General features: G+C 34.7%; 1 protein-coding gene across 1 annotated transcript; it reads right to left on the minus strand.

The window, feature by feature from the left end:
• Window positions 1-202: 202 nt before the first annotated feature.
• LOC129757586 (uncharacterized) lies at window positions 203-10,648 on the minus strand. The gene is made up of 3 exons (XM_055754858.1): window positions 10,455-10,648; window positions 992-2,071; window positions 203-926 (listed from the first exon to the last, which is right to left on the minus strand). The coding sequence occupies exons 1-3, from the start codon at window positions 10,470-10,472 to the stop codon at window positions 756-758; spliced, it is 1,269 nt and encodes a 422-aa protein (XP_055610833.1). The 5' UTR covers window positions 10,473-10,648; the 3' UTR covers window positions 203-755.
• Window positions 10,649-11,807: the final 1,159 nt, after the last annotated feature.

Here is an 11,807-nt window from a genome sequence, read left to right on the forward strand (position 1 = left end):
TGCAGTCACAGACTCAGCGCAAGACCGGCTAAGAATAAGAAAAAAGTTCGGATGTTGTTCCATAGCCAGACATTAAATTCAAGTAGGTACTCAGCGTTATTTTATTTTATTTATATAGTATTCCGTCTCACGACATAACTTGACGAACATAATTCCTAAAATTCACTCGGTCCATGGCAACCGTTCTCCAATTCCTCGGGCACCCCACGTTCGCCAGATTTAGGTACTCAGCAATGATTCCGAAGTCGAAAATCTTTGAACCGACATATTCAAGTTGGGTGAAACAACAGGAGAAAAAAAAACTGTTGAACACGATCTACCTATGTCTTTTTTTTTGTTGTAGCTTTAATTCAGGATAAAAGCTTAAGCCATCTTCCGTCACATCAATGCCTAAGGATTAAGTTAACTTTACGAAAGTATGATTTTTGTATGTCATTTGGTTAACTAAAGATTTTGGGAATCACGGATAGAAAAATACAACTGATTTTAAAAATCTAGTGCCTCCTCAACATCCTGAAGCTATTTTTTTAAACCTTGCCTCAATTGATTAAAAAAACCAATAAACAATATTTTGAAGTTTAACTTTTATTGTACATTGTATAACAGAAAAATTCTTAAAATTCAGCATTAAGTTAATCACTGATCAAAGTTTTGAATTACAAGTTAATCTCAACAGACACTTATCTAATATTAGTTTCAACAATTAATTTACTCATTTCGTTCGTTTTGTACATCATTCGTTAGAGCTCTAGATACTAACCGGTAAACAAACTAGTAAACTCCTTGTTCACTTTCCTCACTGTGTCAACAGCATCACCAACAACATCCCCGGCTGCAACCGGAGCACCCCCAGCGACCGACGTTATGAACTCAGCCAGCACCTGCATCATCGACTGAAATCCCTGGCCTGGTTTCCAATTGGTTGCCTACAAATAAAAAAAAATCGTTGAGCTTACTTCAAATTTTTGACTATCTAACGTCTTCGACAAACCACTGTATCGATGGCATCGTTCAGGTTGAACACCACTTGCGGTTTAGTTCCGGAGCCGCCGGTTGTTGTGCCGTCGTCTTCTCCGGTGTCACTCTGGACGGCATCATTGGAGGTCGTCCAATCGAAAAGGCCGCCCTGACCGAAAAACCCTAGAGGGCCACCGTGAGGTCGCAATGGCCGATGCGGTTTGTGGCCAAAGTTAACTCCGACACAGGGATAACCACCAACAGCGTCGTAGTAGTGGTTGTTGAACGTTGCTCCACTTCCCGTATCCGAGGCTCCCCCATGTCCGTTGTAGTGGTTCTGTGGACTGTAGTAGTTAACGTCCGCAAGAACTAAACTCAACGGAGGATACAGCGTTTTCGGTTCGATGCGATTCCCGTTAGCGTCTCTCCCGTTTCGTAGTCGGTTGAACACATCATAAGGAATGCAAGGTTGTCCAGGTTTCCGTCGTTTGAACTTAAACTTGTGTTTTCTACGATTTTCTCCGAACAAATTCCCCAAATTCAGCCCTCCAAACTTATCGTTCAACCCGTAGAAGATATTGTTGAACTCCACTGGCTTTCCACCGTACCCACCGTTACTGCTGCTACTGTAATCTGCTGCCGACGAGCTTGCCGGACTACTCGGTGGATCGGGAGCTTCTTCAACGTCTTCCTCGTCACTGTAATCGTCTTCCGCTTCAATCGGATCGTCATTCTTTGCCGGTGGAAGTCGATTGAAGTATGCGTTCGGCTGCCTATTGTAGGCTTGTCGAGTTGTGGCAATACTGGTATAAGGCCGTGCCGTCGTAGTTGTCGCATAGTACGTCGTTGAAGGACGTGCGTAGTCATCCTCGTGTTCATAGACGCTGTAGCGACTGTAGTCGGGTCGTTTACCGGCCGATTGACTGTAACCTCCTTGATAGCTGCGACCTTCGAACTCTTCCTGTCGGGAAGACGCTGAAGGGGCAACGTTCAGACTTCTGGCTTGGGCTTGTGACTGGTCTTTTGAAGAAGCTGATGATTGTGAGCTTTCTGGGAACGCTATTCGACCAGCTCGACACGTTTGACAGAGGGCGCTTGCAATCAGTAGAGCTAACTGCGAACAAAAAATGAGAAAGTTATAAGATTAACACATTAAGGACCTTGAAGAAATCCAAACAATGATATCACTTCCATTCAAGTAAATAAAGTATCTCAGAGAAATTTAAGTGTCAATGTAACATAACTAGAAAACATATTTTAAAAAAATAGAAAGAAAGCAGATGGAGCCTGTGGCTTTCTGGACATGCCTCTGGCTCTCACAGCCAGAATGGTATGAAGAGACAACCTACTCATCACCAGCGATAGCAATCGCTTGTACAACTGACCCTTTAAGTAGCTAGGCTTCGATGATGTCAGTGATGCACAGGTCTCGAGAGAACCCTGAAAACGGGCCCCTCGGGATTCTACAGAGACCAAAAATAACTTTTTCTATAACCGTCATATTTCAAAGATTTTTTACTTTGCTATTTTAAATATGTAGATGTGAAAATGTATATAAAAAAGAGTGTCCATCTCCCGGCCATTTTATCGTTCCCGGGAATCGAGAAATCTGACGATCCTTTTCCCAGGAACTCTTGGGATCCCGGGAAAAATCAAAAATGAAGATGCTAATACTCTACTGCCTACGAAACGTTATCTTTATGGTTTTTTTTATATTTTATGTGGTAGTATCGGAAAACTTAACTGAAACTTGTTGCAAAAGTTTGGAAGAACGATTTTTCACGATCGATAGAAGTTGGTTAGTTACACTTCAGGTCATAGCCGTAGGAACTCGGGGAGAGGTTTTGGAGGTTAACACCCCCCTCCCCCCCAGAAGTAACCAATTAGGATTAGAAAGTTTTAATTACGGTGTTATTATGGTATTTTTTGTACAGCTCGTTTTATGACGGTTCCATAAGTCATGCAAAATGCATATATTCTTGATTCAACTATATTTTTTTAGAGAGTTTCGAAAACGCCTAAAAAGCTTTTATTTAACATACTGTTATATAATAAATAACAAACATGTTTTATAATAGCATTCAGTGCTTGATTATTAAACCGCCATAAATCTTAGCGACAGTTTTCGACAAAGCTGTCAAAACTGTGTGTTGGTTTTGAGTTAAAATAAATAGAGTATGAAAATCTTTGAAAACTTCAAATTACCTGAAGTGGTAGGAATATCTCTACTTACAATACGAGTATTAAGTGAAATAGCCCAAATAGTAGGATTTTTTTTTTGCTTGACGCCATCATCAATCCAAGATGGTGACTTCTGCTTTTATTTTGAAAGCTGTAAATTACTGAAAATATGGTTATTACGTAAGAAGACTAAACGTGTAAAAGTCGAATTTTACTGTCCGTCGCCATTTTAAATTCAATGATGGCGGCTTTCACTCAACTTTAAAACACTGTGAATGACTGAAGATCGCTTAAAACCCTTACAATATTGGTATTAGTTGAAAGAGATCAACCAGTAAAAGTCGATTTTCGTTATTTGACGCCATCTCGAAATCAACAATACTGGTATTCGGTGAAAAGGGAGTAGAGGTCGAATTTCTCCTTGAAATCCAAGATGGAGGCTTTCGCTTAACTTTAAATGCTGTAAATGACAAAATATCGCAATAAACCATCACTATATGTGTATTGAGAGAGAGGGCTAAACAAGAAGAAGTTGGATCTGTTCCTTTCCGACACCATCTTGAAATCCAAGATGGCGGCTTTTGCTAAACTTTGAAATGCTGTTAATCACTGGAAATCAAATGATAACCCCAAAATATAAGTATTGAGAGAAATAGCTTAACTAAGAAGGCGACTTCCACTGAACTTTAATATGCTGATAATCATTGAATATCACATGAAAGACCCACAATATGGGGACTGAGTGAAAGGGCTAAACTAGAATAATTTCAATATTCCTTTTTGACGCCATCTTGAAATCCAAGATGGCGGCTTTCGCTGAGCATTAAAATGATTTTAATCACTGATAAACGCTTGAACTTCCCACAATGAGGGTATAAGTTGAAAGGGATCAACGAGTGGAAGACAAATTTCGCTATCAGAAGCCATCTTGAAATCCAAGAGGGTGGGTTCCACTGAACATTAAAATGATTTTAATAACTGAAAATCACATAAAATTTCTACAATATGCAATAAAATGGCTTAATCAGTTTAAGTCGAACTTCTCCATCAGACTGAACCTTAAAATGCTGAAAATAACAAGAAATCGCATGAAACCTCAACAATATGGGTATTGGATGAAAAGCCTAAACTAGAAGAAGTCGAATCTGGCTATCTGACGCCATCTTGAAATCCGGAAGAACTCACAGAATAGAAAAAAGCTAAAATTGCTAACACGTTTAAAAATAGCTTTATAAAAGCTTTATACAATCGACATTTAAAAAATTGGTAATGCTGACGTTTCTAGGCCAAATTTTAGCTTTATTAGAGTTCTGGTGATGTCATAGAATGCGTTTTAGCTTTTTACGAAGATCAATCCTCCAATGGTCCTAACGAAATTTTGCAGACCATAATAAAGCTAAAATTGTTACATGGGCCCCCAATGAGGTTCCAACAATGTCAAGGAATATGTTCTTCTCTAAACTCAAAATATTAAATTCATTACTAAATTTTGATGAACGATTTGAATGAATCAAGAGTAACAATCTAGACACAAAACTAAGGCCAAACCTTCGAAATCTTACCCCAGGTCCACAATTTTTCGACAGTTATCAATACATTTTCTAACTTGTTGATAGATATTTAAAGACGCTAAAAGTTATTCAAAAAAAGTTGGTGCATGAATTTTAGGGGCAGTCCAATGTCCCGAATTTCGAATTTTATTTGAAAAATAAGAATTCGAATAAAAAGATTTAACTCTCTAAGGTTGCCCAGATTTTGCCCGAATGTTTTCACTTTTTTGCAAAAGCAAAAAAACATTGATCTTGATTATAATTGAAAAATTGTCTAATTTTTCTGATAATTAGCCAGATTTAGGATTGAACACTTTGAAATCAAATGCCCGGATTGTGCAAGGTTTTAATATGAAAAAGCCCGGATACTTCCGGTTATCTGGTAAGATTATTTTTGAATCATTTCCGATGTGCTGGTTTCAAATTTCAAAAAAAAAAAAGGTCAAAGTGTGTTGCCTATGGCCGTTATCTGGAATCTGTATCCAATTTATTATTCTTGATTATCATTGGAAGAAAATCCTAATTCCAATCTTTGTTTAGCATTTGAAACCAAAAAGATTCATTTTCGGTGCTCGAAACCCGTCATACCTAAAGTTTCCAGGACTTTTTTAAGCAGCTATACGGGCCGGATAAATCCTGGCAATTTTATCTAAAAATTGGGCAAAGTCCGGGCATTTGTTTCGAAATTGTCGACCAAAAGACCTGGCAATATCCGCAGAAATTTATTCAATGCCCAGGAATTACTACACAAAAATTAAGAAAAAAAAATTAATTAAATTTTTTCATTAAAGCTTATCAGTTTTTTTTTATTATCGTATTTTAGCCTTCCATAATATCATTAGATAATGTTTATAAAAATTGCTCAGAAAATTCCGATTTGGACGCATAAAATCAAAAAAATATGCAGCACAATTTTTTTTTGTTTGATTTGGCATAAAAAGTGAATAAATCCGGGCAAAATCCGGGCTTTTTTCAATGAAATCCGGGCAACCCGGATAAAACCGGGCAATCTGAGATCCTTTGTCATACCGGAATATTAGAAGAAAATATTTAAAATTTCAAACAATTTTGAGGATTTGGATTTGAAATTTAAACTTTTAATTCTTATGCAGAATTGAAAGTTAAAAATGTTCTATAACGGTGAACCAGAATTTGAATATCAGAGTTTCAACATTCGGAATTTTCATTCAGATTCACTAGTTTAATAACGAATAAAAAATAGAAGAATGGAACATTGAAAAACAAAGATTCATAATCATATATAAGAGATTTCTGGTTAGGAATTCTTTTCGATTAGTACCTAATTATTAAGATGTTTTTAGTTATTTATAACGTTTTCAGCCGTGGAAACGTTTAGTATCAATGAACTTTGATCATAAGTTTAATTATCAAAGATTACTAAACATATTTTTATTTCTCAAAATTTGCTTTTTTTATTATTATTTATTTAATTAAGGGCATTTTACCAACTTTTGGCATTCGTGTCCGAATAAATTTGCTTTATGGGCACATAATCCTTTCTCATTTTTACAGGCCCTGGAACCAAAGGGGCAGGTATGAGTGCATAAAAGTTTATTTCGAGAAAACACGATTTTAAATTTATGTGTTTGGCCATTTGTCATATATTTTTCAAGAATTTGTATTTTTCTATCGCATGTAAAAGTATGTAAATAAAATTGTAAAAAATCTAAAAAAATCATCAAATATAGTTTGAAATGTGAAGAATAGTTTGGCAGCATTTACTAAAAATCGACCATATTGTCACTTGTACCCCTTTGGCTGTGAAAGCTTCATATTTTAAGGCAAAGCTAGCAGAATTTCATGTTGATCATTCGAAATTATTGTCGATTATTACAAATGTTTTTAAAATCCAAATGACGATTTTTACATTATACAGTTAGAGTAAGCAGTTCAATGGTATTTTCATATTATTCAACACCTATATGCCATAATATAAACCATAAACGAAACCGTAGAACAAAAACGCTCTACGCTTTTGAAAGAAAATTAAGGTCCTGGAAATGGTTTCTGAATGATGTCTAAAAAATCGTGATAAAATCAAAACAATGATCATGATAAAATCGAGCGTGAGTTTGGCGAGTATTGAAAAAATCAAACCATGATAAAATCGAAAAACTACTGTATTATGGAATAAGATCTGAATTCATTTTCAAGATTGCGTTCTTTGAAAAATTTAGTTTAAGTGGTTAGAAAGAGTTTTTTTTGTAATTTTAGTACCTACTTTTTGAGTATTCATTTCGAAGTTCTTTCAATGCTTAGCTGAATATTTTTTTTATAAAGTTTTTAGTAACGAAATAAGGTTCTTACTGTTACCAGTGATTGAAATCTTTGAATGTGCTCAAGAGGCTAAAAATTTAGTTTATTTGGTTAGGGCGTATAATAAGTTTTTAAAAGTCCACAATATCTTAAGAAAAAAGCTTATTCCATGCTCATATCAAATAAACTGAATCTACCAAACTCTTGAGCAAATTAAAATATTTTAGCCGTCGATGTAAATAAATGAAAATTTCAAAATTTTAGAAAAAGATTAATAATTAGCGGTCTGATTTTTCCAAACTTGATCCAAACTTAAGATTTTAGTTTGGAAATTGGCTATTGTAAAAACAGCAATATTAATAATCTAAAACAATAGGCTTAGAAAATTAAGAATTCCTTGCAGATTTTGTTTCAATGAACATTACATGTTTTTTATTGTCAAATATTTTTCCTTAAAAATCAACTAAATGATTTAAATCTTTTGGATGATTGAAGGTTTTTGTTTTAAATAAAATTTGCAAAATAAACTAAAATTCAACTTTATACAAATTAACATCGAAAATCAATTAGAAAATTGAAATTTCAAATTGGATTGACAAAAAAAATCAGTCTGCGATCTCTTGAGATTTAAATTCCTCAACGAATCATTCATCTTGATATTTTTATCTCGATTGTTAAACTAATTTACGAGCTAAATCAGAATCTTTCTTTTCAATTTACAATCTGAATCTGTCTGGACCTGAATTCAGAATTTAAATGTTGAATATGTTTTAAAAATTTCAAAACGATTTCTAAAATATTATTATTAAAAAAAAAAAGAGTCTTAATTTCAGATCAGAATTTTAATTATGAGCCAAGAAGTGAATTATGTTTCAAGAATCTGAAATATCAACTCTTATGTTTTTAATTTTAATATGAATTCATTATTTCAATCATGTATTTTTAATCCAACTTGTTTATCTGTAATAATATGAATCTGATCATGATTTTTCAATTTTTAATCGCCATTATGAAGATTTGTTATGCTTGAATTCTGCATATACATAAATTAAATTTAAGAACTAAGAATCTAAATATGAAACAAAAACTCAGGATGGTTTCTTGTCCTTTTTTTCATAGTCGAAAAGTTATTATTTTAAAATTAAAAATACACAGAAAGAACAATGTAATCTTACATTGCACGTTTTCACATCATCGCCACGAAAAATATGAAAAAGAGTATAACATTTAAAGACTAAGATGAAATTTACATGTCACCGCATGCGAAATCCAGCGTCAACGACAGTTTGCCAATTCTGTTTTGTTTTCGTTCCTATTGGATTCTCAACGAAGGCGAACTTCATCAATTAGCTTGCAATTTCATGTAAATCTTAGCGTTCGCAATGTTCGACCGTATTTTGTTGTACCTGCTCGTGTGCTGTTCGCTTCTGTTCGAATCGAGGTGGTGCATGCTGAGTTTTAAAGCAAGTAAGTGAGAAATAAAACTTAATACCCTTCTAATTATTGTAAATAAATATATCAAATGGTCAATTTTATTTGTTCCATGAAAAATGCCACTTGAATTCAACGAAAGCTCGGGCTACCCCAAGTGCATGACAACTTATTTTCCTACCAGCATGCCAATCGCCGTTGCGGTCGTCGGGGGAATAGCACAAAAAAAAAAACGGTATTCGTGAAAATTTATTGAATACCAATTTTTCATGTGTTGATCAAATAAAATGTATGTGTAAGATATTAAAATCTCTTATCGACAAATATCGATGCTTTTCTTATTGGATAAACAACCATACCAAAAAGAATGATTGGAAATGTAGGTTTACAGTAAACAAATCAGTTGAAGGCGATGGGAAGTTTACATGAGTTAAGCCGTATTGATACATGTAAATGCCCGATTCCCTTCTACCCATGCAGTTGCATGTAATGTTACAAGGATTTTTCTAACTGTGTACATATGAGTTTCGGAAATTATAAATCAAATCATCAGTTTAGAAAAAATCACGAGTGAAAGTTTCATGAATCATGAAAATTCTATTAAAAATTCATGGTTTTTGAAACAAGAATTCATGATTTTTTGAACTGCACAGTTAGAAAAATACTTGTAACATTACATGCAACTGCATGGGTAGAAGGGAATCGGGCATTTACATGTATCAATACGGCTTAACTCATGTAAACTTCCCATCGCCTTCAACTGATTTGTTTACTGTAAACCTACATTTCCAATCATTCTTTTTGGTATGGTTGTTTATCCAATAAGAAAAGCATCGATATTTGTCGATAAGAGATTTTAATATCTTACACATACATTTTATTTGATCAACACATGAAAAATTGGTATTCAATAAATTTTCACGAATACCGTTTTTTTTTGTGCTATTCCCCCGACGACCGCAACGGCGATTGACATGCTGGTAGGAAAATAAGTTGTCATGCACTTGGGGTAGCCCGAGCTTTCGTTGAATTCAAGTGGCATTTTTCATGGAACAAATAAAATTGACCATTTGATATATTTATTTACAATAATTAGAAGGGTATTAAGTTTTATTTCTCACTTACTTGCTTTAAAACTCAGCATGCACCACCTCGATTCGAACAGAAGCGAACAGCACACGAGCAGGTACAACAAAATACGGTCGAACATTGCGAACGCTAAGATTTACATGAAATTGCAAGCTAATTGATGAAGTTCGCCTTCGTTGAGAATCCAATAGGAACGAAAACAAAACAGAATTGGCAAACTGTCGTTGACGCTGGATTTCGCATGCGGTGACATGTAAATTTCATCTTAGTCTTTAAATGTTATGCTCTTTTTCATATTTTTCGTGGCGATGATGTGAAAACGTTCAATGTAAGATTACATTGTTCTTTCTGTGTGATGTAACCAATTTTGAACTTGGATTACAAAAAAGCTTTTCATTTTCAATTTCTTATGATGATAACAACTAAAAAATAAGAATCCATAACTGAATAAGAAAATCTAAATATGCAAACCGAAAAATAATTTTGTTTTGTTAATATGTTTCCAGAACCTACGAAACGAGTTATATCTCATTTTAAATTTAAATTCAGAACTTAATTTCTATCAACAAGTGAGAAAATTTTCAAAAACTGTAGCAGAGATCTGAAACTGGGATCAGTTTTCGAAGTTTTGGCATCAGTTCTGGGTCAAAATTTTTACTCTTAAATAACATCAATCATCAAAATTTAACACTCAAACCCACCCCCCTCGTTCCTACGGCCATGACTCTTAGTATAATATTCTTTTTACTATTCTTTATTCAAGCAAAAATGTTATAGGAAAAATTTTGTCAACGAAACCAACCAAAAAATTTTGAGCATAATTCTTAACTCACAGAGATCCAAAAAAAAAAATTAGATTTTAGATTCCGAAATAATTTAACATTCACAATACGCTGCATTTTTAAGCATTCTGGATCTAACAGTTCTTATAAGTACTTTTGATATCGGGAAACCACTTGAAGCACTAACCAGTTTCGTTTTATCCATTTCTCACCAAGCAAACTAAGCTGCCACAGAACTTTTACATAATCACACGCTTTGAAACGGCACTTCAGAATGCTGAGAAAAAACCATTTCCGATCAGCTACACCGAAATAATTGTGTTCTCAAAGTTCCATCCGAGTGATTTGAAATTCGCGACGCAACTGAAGTTCCAATTGGTCAACAGAAACCCAAACACAAAAATGTTCACAAACTCGCAAAAAATAATTTTGCAGCAGTTTCGAAATTGCCTATGGAAACTGGCTGCGCTTTTGGGAGGGAGGGAATAAAATAAATCTCATTTCATAGATAAACGCAATGCCCCACTCAAATTCGCATCGGATGAAAAAAAAACAGCTACGCAAACTTTACGTTGACCCATTCAGTGATGTTTTTCCCTGGTGGTTTTTTTTTACATTTTTGCAAACGGGGGTCCGCCAAACGTGATGGTTTTTGCAGCTACAGAAAGAACCACGATCAGTATGGATTAATGACTGTGGGTCCTCTCTTATTCACGCGCTCTCCTCGACGCGTACGCCTCCACATTTCATTCATAAAAAGCTTCGACACCAGCCAGATCAAAGGTGTCGTCTGCTAACGAGGTCGTTAAATGAATCAGCTTAAACAAGAGGCTTACTGACCATTTCTTTTATGAATTTTTACTTCTAGTCTAGAATGTTTTGATTGAGTATAGATTTTTAGTATTTTTTTGTGATAGTTCAAATACCCAAATCCACTTAATTAGGTATTATTTGTATTTTTTATCAAATTCAGATAGCAAATTTGAGAAAAGTTTATTTTTGTTAATTTCAGATTTTATTATGGATCTTATGATTGCTTCACAATGTGGTGGTTGTCCTCCAATAGATTAAGAAGAAAAAGTCCTTCAAATATATTCGATCCAAAACGCATTGACACATTCATTCGGCAAATTTACAACACATACATTTGCCAATTTCACAAGACTAGAATTTCCGAAATTGGTAACTTGGGCAGCTCAGGAGCACCTATTTCGTAAATGTTTCCAATCATCCGGAGAGCAGCGAAACGATGCGTGGGATGCACCTCTTTCTACTGAATATTTGAAAAATAAATCCAACCACGATGACGGCACAAGGCGCGATTTGACCGAGGTAATACGTCTAATACGTCAGCACTTTTTGGTGACTGCAATGCCACAACAAGCTACAACTGAAACCGCTAGACCACCTATTTGACGAGAGAATACTCGTTTGAAAGGTGATTGATTCAACATTAAGCGTTGAACGACTATAAGAGGAGTTAACGTGTGTTGAGTTTAATGATGTTGTAAGGGACGTTTGGAAAGGATTAACGTTTTTA

The sequence above is a fragment of the Uranotaenia lowii genome, chromosome 3 (genome assembly GCF_029784155.1).
Source record: "Uranotaenia lowii strain MFRU-FL chromosome 3, ASM2978415v1, whole genome shotgun sequence".
NCBI lineage: Eukaryota > Metazoa > Arthropoda > Insecta > Diptera > Culicidae > Uranotaenia > Uranotaenia lowii.